The sequence below is a fragment of the Aquarana catesbeiana genome, linkage group LG06 (genome assembly GCF_042186555.1).
Source record: "Aquarana catesbeiana isolate 2022-GZ linkage group LG06, ASM4218655v1, whole genome shotgun sequence".
Classification (NCBI taxonomy): domain Eukaryota; kingdom Metazoa; phylum Chordata; class Amphibia; order Anura; family Ranidae; genus Aquarana; species Aquarana catesbeiana.
The window spans coordinates 364,351,229-364,372,447 of record NC_133329.1 but is presented as its reverse complement, the minus strand read 5'-3'; the positions used below and the strand labels follow the sequence as shown (position 1 = coordinate 364,372,447).

Below are 21,219 nucleotides of genomic sequence, written 5' to 3'. Positions count from 1 at the left end.
TAATAAAAATGTTCAAATAAAATACTTTGTGGTAGCAACAAAATGTAAAGTCAAGATTAATGGCAGGATCAAAAGGAAAAAAAAAAGGAGAGGGGGAATTGACTATTGGGTTCTCTGTTCCTCTGCCTCTACTCTGAGAAATAACTCATCCCCACTGAGACACCAGATTAAGCAAATGGATACTGCACTGATACTGGGAGCAGAAATATAGATGCCCTGCACACAACTAAGGTTAAGTTTTAAAAAGTAAACATCAGAATGGTTAGTGGTAAATTAACCCATTATATTGTCACAGGTTGCAGTAAATAGCAGTATGCACATAAATAGGTGAGTAAAGTATTAGGTCAATCACAGTTCACTAGACAATATGTTTACGAGGCCATAGCAGCATAGAATGGAGTTATATGCAGTTAAATTAAAGTTAACCTGGTAATCCACAAAATCAGCAATAAGTAATGACATTAGAAGACAGTAACAGCATTGATAACCAACACTGCAATATGGTAAACAGTCGGTTATATCCACTCTAGAGTGCACTTTATACGAATGGAAGTGATGAAATTTCAAACTTCATAAAGAGGTACCTCTTACTAAGGACAGTAGGTAGTTCTTGTGAAGCAGCTATCTGAGCGAGCTGTCTTTAACTATAGTTCCTCAGCTTGCTAGCATTGGAGCCCAGTCTTTACTGTAAAGTCCCAGAAAACTCTGCATGTAGTAAATAATTCTGCTAGTTAGATGGCCAGTCTCTATGTTCCTAGTCTCTGCTAGCAGAAAAAGGTTAAGGTAGCAGTGTCCTTTTACCAGTCCCAGCGATACAGCAACAAATGTTTAATTGTTCAGATGTCAGCTCACTTCTGGATCTGTTACTCCAGTCCTCAGCACAAGACTGCAGGCTTGTAGCAGGTTGCAGGTTGATGTGCACACAAGAGCAGCAATGTGTACACCTCAGTCTCCTCGCAAAAAAGAGAAAATTCCACAATATTCAGCCTGCAAAAGTACAACTTTCTCCTCTTATACCTGGCTTTCATCAGAAATTGTAGCCCAATGGTCCAAAGTAAAGTTTCTTTTCCCGAACTCCCGTGATTCAATTGAATTGAGGTGAGGTAGTGTTAATCAATTCAGCTGAAGTCCATTGGGAGCACATTGTCACCTCCTCCTGGTGAATTGAGGTGAGGTAGTGTTAATCAATTCAGCTGAAGTCTATTGGGAGCACAGAGAGCAGTGCAACACAGTGGGGGTTATTTACGAAAGGCAAATCCACTTTACACTACAAGTGCAAACTACAAGTCAAAGTGCACTTGAAATTGCACTGAAAGTGCATTTGGAAGTGCAGTTGCTGTAAATCTCAGGGGTAGATCTGAAATGAGGGGAAGCTCTGCTGATTTTATAATCCAATCATGTGCAAGCTAAAATGCCTTTGCATGTCCCTCTCGGATCTACAGCAACTGCACTTCCAAGTACACTTTGCACTTGTAGTGCAAAGTGGAGTTGCCTTTCGTAAATAGCCCCCAGTGTCCTAGATCGCCCTCTGTCTGGCTACAGACCCTTCCTGATTGACAGCCCTTGTGTGTCGGAACATGCCCCATCATAATGTATGCACAATAAGGTAGGGAAGCTTCTAAGTGCTGACTGAGCTAAGGTATTCTTTATTTAAATGGCAGATACTTAGGGCTGCTGGTCCGACACTGGAATTCGCATGATGAGCAGGGAACTGGCAGGATCAACAGCTACTTGCTACTTTGTAGCAAAGGACTGGAAACATGAGCATTATATAAATGTTTTTTTATTGTTGGGAACTTTGATTTCCATTTTTGTCTGAAGAGACACTTTAAAGAGACCCTGTCACCATACCATTAATTTCATTAACAATCATTCCATTATATGTCCATTTAACATACTCTATTTTAGACATGATATTTGCCTCCCCTGTGTAGACATCCAAAAACCCTGGAACTGGTGCTGAGTGCCGCCATTTTGGATGTGGTGTCAGCAGCCCCAGCAGACTCAGAGCTGTCACTTCCCTCTCAGCAGATACCTGAATGGTTGTGAGGTGGAAGCGGTGGGGTGGAGTTGCTGGACCAGCACAGAGAATAATTACACTCTCAAAAGAGAGAGGGCCTGTGCTAGGAAATTGACTCTTCCTTGAGTAATCAAATTTTCTTGCAAGTTTAAATGTATATTGCAAGTGAATGAAAAAAAATGGAAAGGAAAAAAACTAAGTAATTATAATGCTTTATTTTTCTCTGCCAAGTTAGTGATAGGGTCTCTTAAACGTGGTTGATTCAACTATGTCATTGCCATGCAAAGCACAAAATCCATGGATAAAATAATCCATGTGAGACCCTACTGTATTAAATGTGTATGTTCATCATTATACACCACACATGCTAGTACATGCTTCATTTACCTTATGTGGATGGACCTTAAAGGCATAGTTCATCTTTACCAAGAAAAAAAGGCGTGCCAGTGGATAAAAACAAGCTATGCAGTTTTGACCAGAGGTGAATAACGATCTTGCTATAGGTGTAGGCCACTTACGTACCTACTCCAACCTTGCCGAAAACCTCCCAGAGATGGCATCATTCTGTTCAGCTTTGTTGCTAGGACATTGCTAGGAGGCTTCCATCTGTTAGGGTCCTTTCACACTGGGGCGGGGGCGGCGTTGGTGGTAAAGCGCCGCTATTATAAGCGACGCTTTACCGTCGGTATTCGGCCGTTAGCGGGGCGGTTTTACCCCCCGCTAGCGGCCGAGAAAGGGTTAAATACCACCGCAAAGCGCCTCTGCAATGGGCAGGAGCGGTATACACTCCGCTCCTTCACCGCTCCGAAGATGCTGCTAGCAGGACTTTTTTTCCCGTCCTGCTAGCGCACCGCTCCAGTGTGAAAGCCCTTGGGCCTTTCACACTGGAAACAAAGCAGCGGCACTTTCGGGTCGGTTTGCAGGCGCTATTATTAGCGCAATAGCGCCTGCAAGCTGCCCCAGTGTGAAAGGGCCCTAACAGTTAACTTCCACCGTCACAGTAGCAAGCTCTTTCTCTAATTCAACCCTCCCCCACATGTGCTTTCTCTCCCTTGAAGCTCAGCATTTGAGAGCTTGCTCCTGTGATGGTTTGGAAAATCTCCTGGGATTTCAGGCTCCGAGAGGTACATAAATGGCCTATACCTATAGCAAGGGCATCATGCAGCTTTGGTCAGAGCTGCTCAGTTTGTTTTTATCTACAGACACCCCTTTATCTACAGACACCCCTTATCTGCATAGGCAGTTTTTTGGTAAAGGTGAATGATCCCTTTAATGTAAAACAACAACAACAAAAAATATCTCCATACCTGCATATACTTATTTTCTTGGGAAGCTGCTGGGAGTAGCACTATACATGACTAACAGTTACATTTGGTCTAAAGTGACTCCAGCAGCCATTTTGTACTGTACGCATAAGCGCACTTTTGCATATAAATCAGTTATGGCAACCAGTAAAAATTCAAACACTGGGAGAAGCCAAGAAGACACAACTAAGTGCAAGATCGTGAGAGGGGAATTAAAAGTAGTAAATAAAACCAAGAAAATGAGGAATATACAGCAACCATTTTACTGGTATGCTATAAAGGTGAACTTGCGTTTAAAGAGGACCTGTCACTTTTGTACACAGTACCTAGAAAACGCTGTGCTTGTGCAAACTCTCTCATCTCTGTTTTCTCTTCTGCTTGAAAGGGTGAATGTCTTGATACAAGAGTCTTGATACATATTATGCAAATGCAGCAGATTACTGTCAGCTGCCCACTGGTTCCACTATAGCGACATCACAGATATATATAAAAAAGACTCAGAAATGGCATTAGGGAGACCCTCTTTTAAAGTGAATTTGTTTGTATTCTTTATTTCAAATCCATTGACAAGCATAAGACAACAAAAAGTCAAGGAGCCTTTGCCAGAATACACAGAGGATACACAGCACAATAGGCAGTGTATAATCGTATTGTTAAAGAAAATCCATGCTGAGATATGGGGGCTGCCATTGCTGACCTCCTTCTAAAAATATTAGTTGCCTGGTTGTCTCTGACCTCTATTTTATGAGTCACTGACCTAGAACAAGCATGCAGGTTAGAAAGTTGAGAAGTATTAAAAATACTAGATGAGACAACTTTTAATTTCCGAAAAAGAGGCCACCACTGACAATCTCCTATTCTCTCAGCATAGGTTACCTTTAACAAGTGACAGGTCCTCTTGAACATCCTTATCATGTTATCATGCATTAATCATGCTTCACGTTTTTGTTTTTACCTGTTTTGTTTCTTTCTGTTGCACAGACCCATTCATTTCTTCATATCATAACCCAATCATGTTTGACTTTAAGCCACATAGAGGATGGCACTTACGGCCCCACTGTGGAGTACTGTACTGGCAGCAAGCGCCAAGCATGGATATTTAGAAACTATACCAGGCGGGAGGTTTTTAGAAATATTTTTTACAGTCCCACTGATTACTTTCTATGAAAAGAGGTTGGTATTCTGTAGTGGCATTCCTTATGGATGCAGACGATATATACTGTATAATACAACACTTGGTCGCTTGGTAACTGCAGTGTAATAGACATATATTATCTATCAAATATATTTGCTCAGGTACACCTGGCTAATCTGGAATGATAAGTGCAATAAGACGTGTTGAAAAAAGTATTCATTAGTCATTGGGTGGATTTACTAAAGGCAAATAGACTGTGCACTTTGCAAGTACAGTTGCTCCAGAGCTAAGTGTAGCGCTAACCTCGTAGGAGCCGCTGTCGATTTGACCGGTTCTTTCCCAAAACAGTGCAGAGGCAGCCAGGCACACAGCAACAGTCCATTCACTCTGGCTCATTGAATAGTCTAAGGTTTTTGTTTTTTATATTTTATTGCTTGTAGAAACTTGGAAGGGGATTTAGGATTGATGTTGAATACTCTAAAACACTTGAACATAATTCTGCAGAAGACAATTCTCTCTCCAAACAGCAGCAACACGATCTTTTACTCACAGCTGGGAACCATGAGATAGTTTTGCAGAACAAGAGTAGCTAGACAAGAACACGTCTTATATATAAGACTAGATATAAAACAAACATTATATATATCTATCTATCTATCTAGATATATAGATACCGTATTTTCCGGCATATAAGACGACCTTTTACACATAAAAAAAACGCCCAAAAAACAGGGGTCGTCTTATACGCCGGGTATAAAATTCTGCCGCTGGATATCAGCCCGTCCGATGCCTGCTGGATGTTCGGTAATACTGTATGTAGCTTCGGCTACATACAGTATACACCGCTGAGCCAATCCCGGCAAGCGATGTATTCTATTGAATACAGAGCCTGCTCGGATTGGAGTAACAACCTCTGCCAATCCGAGCAGGCGACAAACAGTTGCCTGCTCGGATTGGCTTTGAGAGTCAGAGAGGCGCGGGCTGATGATGTTTTAGTCTCTGCCAATCCAAGCAGGCTTTGTAATAATTAATAGAATACATCGCTCGCCGGGATTGGCTCAGTGGTGTATACTGTATGTAGCCGAAGCTACATCCAGCGTAACTGAATAGGACATATTAGTGGAAGTGGGCAACTATGTAGTAGGTGCAATGGAGAACAATGTCGATTGAGGAACTGGCTAGGACAATGCCGGTAAGTCCTCCAACTGTAAATAAGAATCCGAGGGCTCATAGTATTGGGACCTCTCATTTAATAATTCCCTGTGCATTGTGGTCAGTCAACTAAAGACTTTAACGCTTGTTGGAATAGCAATGATTATTGTGGCGGATGTAAAGTATGCCCATGTGTCTACATTTAGGTCGGTGGTGAATATATGGTAAAATCCATGTTTTTTTTGTTAAATGGTGATTTTTAAATGATGTTGCCTTGGAAGGTGGGGTAGTCTTATACAGAGAGTATAGCCCTAAACCTATGTTTTCACTTGAAAAATAGGGGGTCGTCTTATACACCCAGTCGCCTTATACGCCGGCAAATACAGTATATATATACAGTATATATATATATATATATATATATATATATATATATATATATATATATATTTATGACTTTTATAGTCTTTATAGGTTCATGGCTAGTAACCATAAAGTAAGTTTGAGAACAGGTAAAGGTAGACTGGCACAGTCTATAGGTTCATGGCTGGGGATCATGAATTGAGGTGCAGAAAAGAATGGAGACTCTACTCAGAGAAGCCTGGAACAGGATCAGTCCATAGGTGCAGCCTCTTGTAAAGCAACTCGGCGTCCAGTCCCAAGGGCACCAGGGGCAAGCAGCCCCCCTTCTCTTAGCTAATTGATCCATTCTCTCAGGGGTAAAAAAAGAGGATCTCCTCAGGGCTCTAAACCAGTGGTCTCCAAACTGTGGCCCAGGGGCCAGATACAGCCCATTGCTTGCTTTTATCTAGCCCTCAGGACATTTCATCTGCTGATACCAACAGTGGGGTATAATTTTCCCCACTGACACCATGAAGAGGCACAATTTCTCCCAATAGCACCAATGATGAGGCACAATTCCTCCCACTGACACAAATGATGCAGTATAATTCCCCCCACTGACACTAAGGATGAGGAGCAGTTGCTCCCACTGAGACAAACGATGGAGCATTATTTTTTTCCCCACTGACGTTGGGACCTTTTCTACTCCCAGTGGCCACAGTCCAGCCTTCCTAAATTCTAAAGGACAGTAAACTGGCCCTTTGTGTAGAAAGTTTGGAGACCCCTTTTCTAGACTATTTAACAGCATCCCAGCCATCAACTGGACATTCCCCCATCCCAGAGATTGGCCAGGCCCTGCTCAGTATTCAGGCTGGTCATCTGAATTATCCTTCCCTAAGCTCTAGAAACATCTTCTAGAGACAGTGGAAAGCAATCAAACTCCCAGCCTGTGAAGCCCTGAACAGGCCTGACTAAACAATCACTGCTCCTCTGGCTACAGCCAGAGCCAACAACTAAATTCACCTAGCAAACTAACTAGGGGGGTGCTGCATCAGTAAACAGGGGAAGCTCTGCTGACTTCCTTCATGTGCCAGCAAAAAAGCAATTGTTTATTTTCCTTGCATGTGATTAGGTATTCTTTTCTTTGCAAAGTCTAATTTCCTAAACTCTGGAGCAACTGTTCTGGCAGAGTGCACCGTTTATTTGCCTTTAGTAAATCCACCCCGCATGTTCAGGATTTTAAAATGTATTTCTGCCTTCAGATATTTAAAAGAGTATGGACTTAAAAAGCAAACATTTACAGTGGAGATGGAAAGTATTCAGACCCCCTTAAATGTTTCACTCTTTGTTATATTGCAGCCATTTGCTAAAATCATTTAGGTTCCTTTTTTTCCTCATTACTGTACAAACAGAGCACAGGTTTCTAAGAGCATGGTGGCTTCCATAATCCTTAAATGGAAGACGTTTGGGACGAGCAGAGCCCTTCCTAGAGCTGGCCGCCTGGCCAAACTGAGCTATCAGGGGAGAAGAGCCTTGGTGAGAGAGGTAAAGGAGAACCCAAAGTCACTGTGGCTGAGCTCCAGAGATGCAGTCGGGAGATGGGAGAAGGTTGTAGAAAGTCAACCATCACTGCAGCCCTCCACCAGTCGGGGCTTTATGGCAGAGTGGCCCAACGGAAGCCTCTCCTCAGTGCAAGACACATGAAAGCCCGCATGGAGTTTGCTAAAAAAAACACCTAAAGGACTCCAAGATGGTGAGAAATAAGATTCTTTGGTCTGATGAGACCAAGATAGAACTTTTTGGCCTTAATTCTAAACGGTATGTGTGGAGAAAACCAGGCACTGCTCATCACCTGTCCAATACAGTCCCAACAGTGAAGCATGGTGGTGGCAGCATCATGCTGTGGGGGTGTTTTTCAGCTGCAGGGACAGGACGACTGGTTGCAATCGAGGGTAAGATGAATGTGGCCAAGTACAGGGATTTCCTGGATGAAAACCTTCTCCAGAGTGCTCAGGACCTCAGACTGGACCGAAGGTTTACCTTCCAACAAGACAATGACCCTAAGCACACAGCTAAAATAATGAAGGAGTGGCTTCACAACACCCGTGACTGTTCTTGAATGGCCCAGCCAGAGCCCTGACTTAAACCCAATTAAGCATCTCTGGAGAGACCTAAAAATGGCTGTCCACCAACGTTTACCATCCAACCTGACAGAACTGGAGAGGATCTGCAAGGAGGAATGGCAGAGGATCCCCAAATCCAGGCGTGAAAAACTTGTTGCATCTTTCCCAAAAAGACTCATGGCTATATTAGATCAAAAGGGTGCTTCTACTAAATACTGAGCAAAGGGTCTGAATACTTAGGACCATGTGATATTTCAGTTTTTTTTAATAAATCTGCAAAAATGTCAACAATTCTGTGTTTTTCTGTCAATATGAGGTGCTGTGTGTACATTAATGAGGAAAAAAATTAACTTAAATGAATGACTTTAGCAAATGGCTGCAATATAACAAAGAGTGAAAAATGTAAGGGGGTCTGAATACTTTCCGTCCCCACTGTATATTCACCTAGGTGGACGTAGCATAGATCCGATGCTGCATCTGTCCCCCGCTGACTCTGCAGTGAGAACTGAGCGATCAAACGTCACTGAATGCTCAGTTCTCCCCCTCCGTTCAGAGCAGAGAGCCATGACAGTTAGTCACCAGCTCTCTACTCTGCCCCCTCACTGGAGTGCCGGGCTATGGAGGTGGCGGAAGAGGCTGGCTCAGGCTCCCAACAGATTGCTAAGAGGCTGAGCCAGGTGCTGGTCCAGGGATCTGGGTAGATCCTGAATATATGGTTAGGATCTTTCCGGAGCTTGGACCAGCTGAATGGTGTCAGCCGACAGCAACACTTTGTTCTCCATTCCTGTGGCCTACAAGAGAATTATAGCCAAAATAGTTGTGGTTAATTAACATTAACATTACATTAGGGGAATTGTTTTTTTTCAGCAAGATAAAAGGTAAGCAACAATTTTTAAATATACATTTTTTGAAGTTACGCTATGTGAATGGGAACCAGAAACAAATATAAAGTAGGTGTTAACCCAATTTGGCCAAACAAATGGAAATACACTTTAAAGTGTCAGCATCTCCAGCTGTCAGATGATTTGAAATCCCCATCTTCTCTGTGCAGCTCTTCAGGGACAGACAAGATCAATTATGATTGGTTTGCGCAGTCACAGTAAATCAATATTGCCCATCCTGCTGCACGGAGAAGAGCGGGGGTGGCTCAGCAACCCCAGAGGTAAGTAGAGCAGGGATGGGGGGTGGGGATGGTGTCCAGCATTAGTTCACCTTTACATTTTTTCTGTAAAGAGGAACTAATCCTTTAGGGCATCCATTGTGTGGATACTATGTGCTGCTTGTCATGGGGGAGCGGGACTGTTTGCATAGACACATGCACAGTGTTCTGTGCTTATGCCCTTCCCCCAGTTGGCAAAATGAGAATAAGTTTCCTGAGTAGATAGACCTTCAAGATCTCTAACCGACCTAAGGTGGGCAATAATACATCTTACAAAGATGATTGTTTCCTGCCCTTGATATTAGATGTGCATAATTGTGCAAAATGTTAGAATTACGTTTTACATTTTAGAAATAAGTTTAACTCTCATTCATACCTTTACCATTTAAACAACAGTACATATAAAATGATAAGTGCATCATGTTTGCAATGCGTAGGGCTGCACTATATTGGGGGTGGGATCTTTTACCAAGCCTTTTAAAGCTGAACTTCAGGCAAACAGCAAAACACACAGATGAAATGTGTATATGAGAGTTGTTTTACCTGCCAAAGAATTTGTATTTCTGTCCATTAAGTTCTGAAAGTTACACAGCCTTGCCACACTCTGTTAGTTATAGAGTAGAACCAGTATTGTGTTGTCATTTCTCCACCCCCTAACTTGCTGATTGGAAAAGGAAGGAGCAACAGCTAGGCTTATGAGGTCATCTTTCTGTTCACTCTTCTTGTTATCTAGGGGACATCCCCAATTTAGGGAGGTTGTCCTCAGGCAGAATGCATCCCAGCTTGTAGCCCTGGCTGGTGGTCCTTTAACTGAGCTTCTGCCACTTTAGGAAGAAAAATAGTCTCTGGTATGTATACATTGCAGGAACCTAGAGATGTCTGCACATACCTGCAGCAGCTTTGAGTGCCTCCTTACTGCCAAAATCCTGTCCCCTTCTAGGTGGGCAAAGGTCTGAACATGTTTTGGTTATGTCTGCTCTTTCCTATCCGCCATGCATTCCTACTGGTTCATCGCTATGATGGGCTGCCTCATAGTCCAGTAGGAAAATGTAGGAGAGGAGAGCTTATTTGTAGTGCATAGGTAAATATTAATGAAGCTCACAGATTTCATTATAACATAAAAGATGCCCCCTGGTCTGTAGCTATAATTTTAAGTTACACTGGAGTAAGGACTGGGAGTAAATTTGTAGCATGCAGTCAATCACAGGTTGGCAGTCATTACCTGTTTTCTTCCATGTACATATTCCATTTGATTGCTGTCCTGGCAAGTCAAGTAAAAAAAAAGACTGTGCCGAGCCAGGCAAGAATGAGAAGGGCCTGAAGATGACAATAAAGAGATAGGGTTGCTATACATAGTAGTAACATCAACTGGACTTGTTCTGCAATGTTGGGAATGTTTTGCATTCCCTCCAAGCCACTTCTTCAGCTCCAATGAGTGCCAGGAACATAGTTCAACATTTATAACCACACAGGTAGCACTGACAACTTGATCCAATCACCAAGGATGAGTAGATGTTTGTTGCCCAAGAACAGGTTAAAAGGTGCTTGGACTATCAACATCTACACATTCCATGGTGATTACAACATTGATCAAGGTGTTGGTGCTACCTGTGTGATTATAAATTCTGGGGTACAGTATGTTCCTTAAACTTATTGGGACTGAAGAAGTGGCATGGAGAAGGTATGACATGTATCCAACATTACAGAACATGTCCAGTTGAATGTAACTCATTTTTACTAAACATGCCATGACCTGGATAAATGAGAACCTTCACCAACATGACTGTGATGCTAGGGAGAGACCGTTGACTCTCTTGGGAAAGCTGTGTTTTTAATTTTGACTGAACTAGCTGAAATATGTCCAGGGACATCCAGTTATGGTGTCGGGTCATCATGATGAGTACAACCCCAATTCCAAAAAAAAAAAAAGTAGGGACGCTGTGTGAAATCTACTGTACATAAAAACAGAATACAGTGCTTTGCAAATCTCATAAACCCCTATTTTATTCACAATAAAAAATAGAAAACATATTGAATGTTAGAAAAAAATAAAATAATTTTGAAATTGATGGCAGCAACACGTCTCAAAAAAGTTGGGACAGGGCAACAAAAAGCTGGCAAAGTAAGTGGTACTAACAAGGAAGAGCTGGAAGAACATTTAGCAAATAATAAGGTAAATTTGCAAAAGATCAGTAGCATGGCTGGGAATAAAAAGAGCATCTTAGAGAATCAGAGTGTCTCAGAAGTGAAGATGGGCAGAGGTTTCTCCAATCTGTGAAAAGCTGCCTCTAAAAATTGGTAAACTATTTCAGAATAATGTTCCTCAATGTAAAATTGCAGACCTTAAATATATCATCATCTACAGTATATAACATCAGTAGATTCTGAGAATATGGAGAAATCTCTGTGCAGGGGACAAAGCCAAAATGCAATATTGGATGCCCGTGATCTACGGGCCCTCAGACTGCACTGCATTAATAACAGGCTTGATTCTGTGATGGAGAACAAAACCAAAGAAAATTCCCAGCTTAACTCACCAACCAGTCTGCTACCAACCGAATTATCCTGTCTAACAGTGTGCGTTAAAAACAGCGGTTCAGTTAGCACACATTTGCAAATACATGAGTAAGTTTCAGAGCTGCTCCAAGGCACACCAATATTTCTGCAGTCTTAACTCTTGTAAATTTATGAGCGCCTGAATGTAGAAGCACATGAATTCTAAAGGATAGATAGAGGGCAGGTGAGCCTGGAGGTAGCCCACCGCTCTGTAAAGGAACAGGGGCACACCGGATACCCAGCACATAGCACAATGGCAGCAAAGGTATCCAGAGATGATTCTGTGATGGATATCACTACATGGGCTCAGGAATACCTCCAAAAATCACTGTCTGTGAAGGCAGTTCACTGTGCCATCCAAAAATGCAAGGTAAAGCTCTATCATGCAAAGAAGAAGCCATATCTAAATATGATCTAGAAACGCCACCATATTTTCTGGGCCAAAGCTCATTTAAAATGGTCTGTTGCAAAGTGGAAAACTGTTCTGTAGTCAGACGAATCAAAATTGATCATTCTTTTTGGCAAGAACAGGTGCTGCATCCTTTGGACTAAAGGAGAGTGAACTCCCAGCTTGTTATCAGCGCTCAGTTCAAAAGCCTGCATCCCTGATTGTATGGGGGTGCATTAGTGCACATGGTATTAGCTGCTTGCAAATCTGCAGGGCACAAAAATTGCTGAAAGATATATCCAAGTTTTAGAACAGCATATGTTCCTATCCAGATAACTTCTTTTTCAGAGAAGGCCTTGCGTATTTCAGCAGGACAATGCTAAACCGCATACCGCATCTATCGCAACAGCATCTCTTCATAGTAGAGGAGTCTAGGTGCTTAACTGGTCTGCCTGCAGTCCGGACCTTTCCCCATTTGAAAATATTTGGTATATCTTAAAAAGTAAAATATGACAAAGAAGACCCAGGACTGTTGAACAGTTAGGATCCTATATCAGGCAAGAGTGGAACAACATTCCTCTCCTAAATCTCCGGTTCCCAGACATATACAGATTGTTTTTAACGACTTCAGCCCCAGAAGGTTTTACCCCCCTAATGACCAGGCCATTTTTTTTGTGATATGGCACTGCGTTACTTTAACTGACAATTACGTGGTCGTGCGACACTTTACCTAAATAAAATTTATGTCTTTTTTTTCCCCACAAATAGAGATTTCTATTGGTGGTATTTGATCACCTCTGCGGTTTTTATTTTTTGCGCTGTAAACATAAAAATAGCGATAGTTTTGAAAAAAATACAATTTTTTTTTAACTTTTTGCTATAAAACACATCCAATAAAAAAATGTTAAAAATAAAATTTCTCCAATTTAGGCCAATATGTATTGTGCTACACATTTTTGGTAAAAAAAATCCCAATAGGCGTATATTGATTGGTTTGCGCAAAAAAGTTATCACATCTACAAACTATGGGATAGATTTATGGCATTTTTATTTGTTTTATTTTTTTACAAATCGTACACCTAACTGACACTTTTGACACTTTTTTGGGAATAATTGACATTATTACAGTGATCAGTGCTAAAAATATGCACTGTTACTGTACTAATGACACTGGCAGGGAAGGGGTTAACATCAGGGGCAATCAAAGGGTTAAGTGTGTCCCTAGGAGGTGCTTGCTAACTGTGTGAGTGATGGTCTGGATGAAGACAGAGATTGGTGTTTCTGCTTAGCAGGAACACCGATCTCTATCTTCTTCCCCGTCAGATCGGCGATCTGCCTTGTTTACATAGGCAGATTGCCGTTCTGCCTCTCTGGTGGGGAGCGATCGTGGGTAGCCAGTGGACATCTGGTCCGCCGGACCTGCTGATTGGCTCCCCCTCAGTCCAATCAGCACACGCGTGTGTGCCCCAGTATCTATTGCACAAAATGACGTACGGGTATTGTTTATTGGTGGTAGGCGGTCTTTAAGTGGTTAAAAGAAGAGGGGGTGCTACACCATGATAAACGTGCCCCTGTCTCAACTATTTTCGGGTGTGCTGCTGCCATCATTTTTAAAATGACCTTCTTTTATTTCTTAAAATGGTACATTTTCTCAATCTTAACATTTTATATGTATTCTGTTTCTGTTGTGAATAAAATATGAGTTTATGAGATTTGTAAATCATTGCATTTTGTTTTTATGTAAATTTTACACGGCATCAAAACTTTTTTTAAATTGAGGTTGTAACTAACTGCTGTCAATTTACATTTTATGCCACAGTGACAGGTTAATATTACGTAATGTGGTAACTTTAGAAATGTTCTGTCCGGCAAACACATGGCATCTGTCAAATCTCTTTTACCTGAACGACCATATCCAATAAATGCAAGTTCACTGATCTGGCAAATGTTTAATAGATCAACTCACACTCGATAAAAATGATATACTAGATTGTTGCAACATGTTATTTTTGTTATTTGTTTATTGATTACAAAGGGTATTGTGCTTCAACTGTATCATAAATATATGTACTGTATCAACCTTCCTTAACCTTTTTGCTATTTTTACAGCACTTTGTCTTGAGACATATCAACAGCAACCAGTGCTTGGATGAGCCGACAGAAGAGGACAAAATGGTCCCAACAATGAAGGAGTGCAACGGAAGCCGATCCCAGCAATGGCTTTTGCGTAACATGACGCTGAACGCCTAAACCTCCACGATGGTTAGCCAAGCAGCTCTCTACATTTACAAGAGTCTACGGACCTTAATTATCAACGTAAAGGAACACTTGAATGAGAATATAACACCTTTCAGACTCTCAGTGACGTGAAATAATTGAAAACCTCTTTGAATTCAGATGGGAGGACGGAAATAGAACTTTTTCTAATTTTTCTTCCGCAAACAATACATGACTGTACAGGCCCAATGGCAAACTGTGCCAGTTTACAGGAGAACAATGAGAAACGTCGGAAGCTGTATATAATCATCCTGCCCTGAAAACAACTATATTTGTCACAGATGAACTTATGTGGATTGAAAGGATTGGATAAAAAAAGAGAAAAAGTATTTTACTATAAAATATGGAGATGAACCAGGGAAAGTCTAGTCAAATAATACACTTCAATAGGCCATCAATTAATCTTATAGATAAAGCAAACCCGTATTCAGTCTCCCTAAAGCAGCAAAAAGTAGCGCAGGGTTTATAAGACCCCGTGTTTATAGTGATGTCCATGAACCACTGCAGTACTTAATGTCCAATCAAATGATCAGTTTTAATCAGGTAAATTAATTTCAGGTGTTCCAAAACAAGAGTTTTGCAACATCTTACAGTTAATTTTCTTTATAAAGCAGCCACAGAGTAGAAAAGCCTGCCCCCTGCCACCATACATTAAATATGGACCCTTATTATCAGTGGAAGCAGTGGTCTCATTGCAGAAGTACACCCCCACCGCTCACCCTGCTTATTTAAACACTCTAGCTCTGACTCAGCAGTAGGTGTGTCAGACCCCTACAGAGAGAACAGAGAGAACATTGCTTCCACACAGATAGCAAAGGTTCTTTAGGTCACCAGAAAGGGGAGCAGCTGTGAGCATCTACTCCTCTATTTTTTAAGTAGAGGGGCAAGTATTATCTTGCAATTTTTGCCAATTTTAAAAATTCTTTGAAATTAATTAAAAATTTGGTGTTGGGTACCCTTTTCTTTGTTCTTAAAGCCGCATTCCAGGTATGGTACCTTTTACATAGTTACCCTGGTCCAACTTGGACCAGTGTGAGCTTGTATGGGCCATACCTGTGGGATCCCTGAGGATTCTGAAAATCACTGTAGTAGACACTACGCCTTCAGTGATCTCCACTAGCTCCTTGGTCCTATGCTAAGTGGCTGCCCTGCTGCAGTGTGAACCAAGGAGACCACTTGCTCTCACTGCCTTGCCCCTCCACTTCATTCAATCAAGAGAACATCTTGCATTCACTGAGAAAATGCAAAGTGTTCCTTGAATAGCACCCGTTCTGAGTGAGCGAACTCCTGTTTTCACAATGCAACAGGGAAGCCGCTCAGCACCACATTTGGAAGCAAGTGGGGAGCACCGAAGTAGCGGTGTCTACTACAGTGATATGCAGATTCTATAGGGATCCCACAGGTATGGGATATACTGTACATACTTACATTAGTCCAAGCTGGACCAATGTAACTATGTAAAATTGCCAGACCTGGAATTCCTCTTTAAAGACATCAGACTTCTATTTAATTGAGTGGCGAGATCTGTAAGCTGTTGTTTCAGCATCATCCTCCTAAAGGTGCCATCTCAACTGTGTTCTTATTGGATGCAGTAGTCAAGATGCACCCCCTAAAGCTCAATCCAGCCAATTTTTTTTTTTTGTTTTGGATAGAGTAGCAAAAAATTAACATTATCAAGTTTTTATTTCTGTCTGTGACCCCCTTCCTGTGTCTGTGACACCTGTGAAACAAATGAGGGGTGCCGTTACCCGAACAGGAAGGCACATACAGCAATAGAAACATTGTCAGAAACAATATCCCTTCTGCACATTAACAAATGGTAATAAAACCTTCACAGAGGCTCTAACCCTCCCCTGCGTGTCAAGTATTATGCTAATCCTGTTGTCAGTGAAAATAAAATGCCAACCTGCAATGACTCTTTTCTGGGAAGGCGAGAAGGTGGGCACTAGTGAAAGGTTTGACATGGTTCCTTTAAATTCTAAAACTGAATCTACATGGTCCTAAATAAAATGGCTAAACTAACGTATGTGTGAGCATGTTGTAGTAGCTGCAAACGCCTCAGAATTTTAAAATCAATCCTTGTGTCCCTATTAAGCAAACAGATTCTATACAAAGGCTGTATAGTGCAAGGACTTGTTTACAAGCCCTTGCACTATACAGCCTTTGTATAGAATTGGGGTGGGGGTAGTAAAACTGTGCAAGGCTGATGGTAAGGCTGGAGTTCAGCTCTAAATTCTGTTTGTGCCCAATGCCCTACCAATGCTATGCTCCACCACTATCGTTAGGTACCGGTATTTTATTGTCATATCCTCATTGCACAGCAGAGCCTCTGGCATTGGACTGTTGGATAACAGAGGGAGGGCACACCATTGGGAGGTTGTGACTCCTAATGCTGACAAATATCAAAACTAACAAAAGTCAAACCTTACCTAGACAGTGACGCAGGGATTGATTGAAAATGATCATAGGTGTTTGCAGTCAACACAAGATGCCCATACTTTAGTATTGTTAGTTTAGCTCGTTTTCAGTCACTCTAAAGTAGATCTAAGCTTCAGGGATAAGGTTAGGGGTGCTTGTTGATCAAATCCAGTCTTCACTGAAGACAGCAGAGAAGGTTCTTCTCTATACCATTACAGTGACTGATATCAAGTGCTAAAGCCACTGCTACCACTTTAGTCAATGAGCATTGACAATTTAACAAGAGTGTTTGCTTGGGCCTTGTTGGCTTTGTGGCCTACTGCTTTTATTCCCTCGCCCTTTGCAAAAGTAAATATGGATCCCCTTCGAAAATCACCCCCGTGAGACTTAAAGGTTCACCTAAACATAAAATGTTCATTAACTGTATGGAATTAACCTCTTGTTGACAATGACTACTACTTTATGTGCAAATTGACATGTTGACTCCAATGTGTTAAAAGGAAGTGGCTTTTATTAACGTGTTTATTAAGTGCTAATAAAAGATTTAAAATCTCACTTTAAATTAAAGTGGATTTTAAGCGTAACATTAACTATTCTTAAAAATGTTCCCTACCCTCCTCTTCCCTATCTTGCCTACCCTGTGTAAAAAAGATGTAAATACATACCTATTTTTAGTATGGTCCGTTCACATGATCTTGCAACTGGGCTCCCCTGTGTCAAGGAGCTCCGACAATGCTGGGAATTCTTGGAGCCGTGATGTCACCCATATGCTCCCATGGCCTATATGTTGTTGGCACCCCCTCTTCTCTCTTTCAGCCACTGCTTACTGAAGCAGGGGAGCCAGAGCTGCAGCATCACGTGACCGGAGGGGACTTACAAACGGTAAGCATACAGATCTTTTTACATAGGATAGGTAGGAGGATGGGGGAAGGAACATTTTTTCAAATAGTTAGTGTTGGGCTTGAATTCCATTTTAAGCCCAAAGCTATGTGGAATTATAGACGGAAAAGAACCAGTCATGGCTGGGGCTATACAAGAATCTTAATATTTGATTCTTAAATTGTTAAACTTAGGCAGGTTTACCTAAGAAAGATGTATATTTGCCGCTTTTTTTAAACTTTGCTTCCTTTATCTGAGAATGACACTTCAGATTGAGTGTCAGAGGTCAGGCAGTCAACATCAGCTTATACCCATGCACAATTTCTAAACTTTTGAGAGTGACCAAAAAAGGGTCCTATAGCATTTTTACTTTGTTCATTCAAGGCAACTATAGTCCCCCCTCCACCCCTTTCCTGAGTAAGGTTTAATCGCTGATCCACACTGCCTCAGGACCTTCTTGCAGTAAGAGTCCATTCTGGGAAAGCTTTGGTGTTGATGATGTTGGAGCTTACCCAGGAGAATGACAGTTGGCCACTGAAGCCTGAACACTGCCACATAAGAGATGTCACATGCTCCTCCATAGATAATAGTGCAGCACTTTATGTCTACTGTATATAGGAGTAAACATTTTATTGAACTAGACATAAAACCAAAATATGCTGTAACATGTTTTAGACTCCATATCATTTGCTTTGCATAGTACAACCAATTAAATCCCAGAGCATTTTAGTAGCTTTTGCTTACTGAAAATTCTGAAATAGAATTGCAGAAGAAAACGGTAGTAATGTCAGAAGAAAAAAAACAAAAACATCAGCCGGCACCCTGCAGATTAAAGCCATTATGTGCTAGTACAGTGGGGACCGAAAGTATTCAGACCCCCTTAAATTTTTCACTCTTTGTTATATTTACTAAGAGCCATTTACTAAAATAACTTAAGTTCATTTTGTCCTCATTAATGTACACACAGCACCCCATATTGATAGAAAAACAGAATTGTTGAAATTTTTGCAGATTTATTAAAAAGAAAAACTGAAATATCACATGGTCCTAACTATTCAGACCCTTTGCTCAGTATTTAGTAGAAGCACCCTTTTGATCTAATACAGCCATGAGTCTTTTTGGAACAAGTTTTTCACACCTGGATTTGGGGATCCCCTGCCATTCCTCCTTGCAGATCCTCTCCAGTTCTGTCAGGTTGGATGGTTAACATTGGTGAACAGCCATTTTTAGGTCTCTCCAGAGATGCTCAATTGAGTTTAAGTCAGGGCTCAGCCTGGGCCATTCAAGAACAGTCACAGAGTTGTTGTGAAGCCACTCCTTTGTTATTTTAGCTGTGTGCTTAGGGTCATTGTCTTGTTGGAAGGTAAATCTTCGGCCCAGTCTGAGGTCCTGAGCACTCTGGAGAAGGTTTTCGTCCAGGATGTCCCTGTACTTGGCCGCATTCATCTTTCCCTTGATTGCAACCAGTCGTCCTGTCCCTGCAGCTGAAAAACACCCCCACAGCATGATGCTGCCACCACCATGCTTCACTGTTGGGACTGTATTGGATAGGTGATGAGCAGTGCCTGGTTTTCTCCACACATACCGCTTAGAATTAAGGCCAAAAAGTTGTATCTTGGTCTCATCAGACCAGAGAATCTTATTTCTCACCATCTTGGAGTCCTTCAGGTGTTTTTTTAGCAAACTCCATGCGGGCTTTCATGTGTCTTGCACTGAGGAGAGGCTTCCGTTGGGCCACTCTGCCATAAAGCCCCGACTGGTGGAGGGCTGCAGTGATGGTTGACTTTCTACAAATTTCTCCCATCTCCCGACTGCATCTCTGGAGCTCAGCCACAGTGATCTTTGGGTTCTTCTTTACCTCTCTCACCAAGGCTCTTCTCCCCCGATAGCTCAGTTTGGCTGGGCGGCCAGCTCTAGGGAGGATTCTGATTGTCCCAAATGTCTTCCATTTAAGGATTATGGAGCCAATGAGCTCTTAGGAATCTTAAGTGCAGCAGAAATTTTTTGTAACCTTGGCCAGATCTGTGCCTTACCACAATTCTGTCTCTGAGACCTGAGTTAAATATTAGAGTGTCACAGCAAAGGGTCTGAATACTTAGGACCATGTGATATTTCAGTTTTTCTTTTTTAATTAATCTGTAAAAATGTCAACAATTCTGTGTTTTTCTGTCAATATGGGGTCCTGTGTGTACATTAATGAGGGAAAAAAAATGAACTTAAATGATTTTAGCAAATGGCTGCCATATAACAAAGAGTGAAAAATTTAAGGGGGTCTAAATACTTTCCATCCCCACTGTATGCACCACATACTAGCACATTATGGCAGACTTGCCTGTTAAACAAAGCCCGCCAGGGCTTCCATCTTCATCTTCACACCCACGGATAAGCATGGTAGTCGCAATCGCAGCACAGCGCTTTGAATTGATGACACACTCAGTGTGCCTTCAACTCAGTGAGCAGTGCACATGTGCCAGTGACATCAGTGAATGCTGAAATTGTGAATATCGCCTCAGGCTAGATTCACACCTATGCATTTTTAGCGCTTTTTGCATTTTGCAGATTTGCACTACAGAACGTGTTCCATAGGAAACCATGGTAAATGGACTGTAGTGCAAATCTGCAAAATGCAAAAAGCACTAAAAATGCATAGGTGTGAATCCAGCCTAAATGGTGCATGTTTAGAAGATGTTCATTGTACCTACAGGTAAGACTTGTAAGCTTATCTGTAGGTACAAGTTTAAACGGGCATTTACAACCACTTTAAAGTATTGGGACTGCAGAGTCTATAAATTAGCTTCCAGCATTAATTGCATCTGGCCATGTTGTTACTATTCTATAACATTACATACAAGCAAATAAACTGCAACATTGAATCACACAGCTGAGATAACAGATACAAATGCATGAAGTGCATATACCTGTATAATGTAGTTAGGAAAATGTTAAATTTAAACACACTGGGATGAATCCAGTCCAAATAGTGTATTACCCAACAGCTTTTGGGGTATTAACACATTTTCATCCCATGTAAAGGAGAATTAATCCCTCCAATCTGCATGAGAAAGACACCAAACATCTACCATTTATATGTCACATTATGCTCAGAACTCTACTGTATATACAAGCTTCCCATCTAACCTTCGCAAATTTGACAGTCCACCTTAGTCCCTCAGCTGCCAAAATTGGCACCATCTTGGTTGAATTTCTGCAATCCTCTTCCCAATGTGTAGCTGTTGTGTGAAGGTTAAACCTCTTCCAATTGTTGGAGGTTACCATAAGCCCGCACAATGCATAGACAATCCTAGCACACAAGAAGTGTGCCAAAAGACCTTTGATACAGCGCATGCACAGCCAGCAGAAAACAAGTTTGGCATGTCTAAGAAAAAAAATTGTGGCTAAGTAACCTTTGCTAGAAATGCTTTCAAATGAGACACACTTCCAAAATTGGGTATAGTTCTATGTCATC

At 41.5% G+C, this 21,219-nt stretch overlaps 1 protein-coding gene across 2 annotated transcripts in view; it reads left to right on the top strand.

The window, feature by feature from the left end:
* Positions 1–20,373, top strand: part of GALNT13 (polypeptide N-acetylgalactosaminyltransferase 13) — a 540,125-nt gene extending 519,752 nt beyond the window's left edge. The window contains exon 12 of one of the 2 annotated variants that reach the window (XM_073634136.1): positions 14,289–20,373. In XM_073634136.1, coding sequence (XP_073490237.1) covers positions 14,289–14,429 — 141 coding nt within the window. In that variant the 3' untranslated portion in view covers positions 14,430–20,373. The remainder of the gene's footprint in view (positions 1–14,288) is intronic. The other variant, XM_073634138.1, reaches the window with a different exon arrangement.
* The last annotated feature ends 846 nt before the right edge of the window (positions 20,374–21,219 follow it).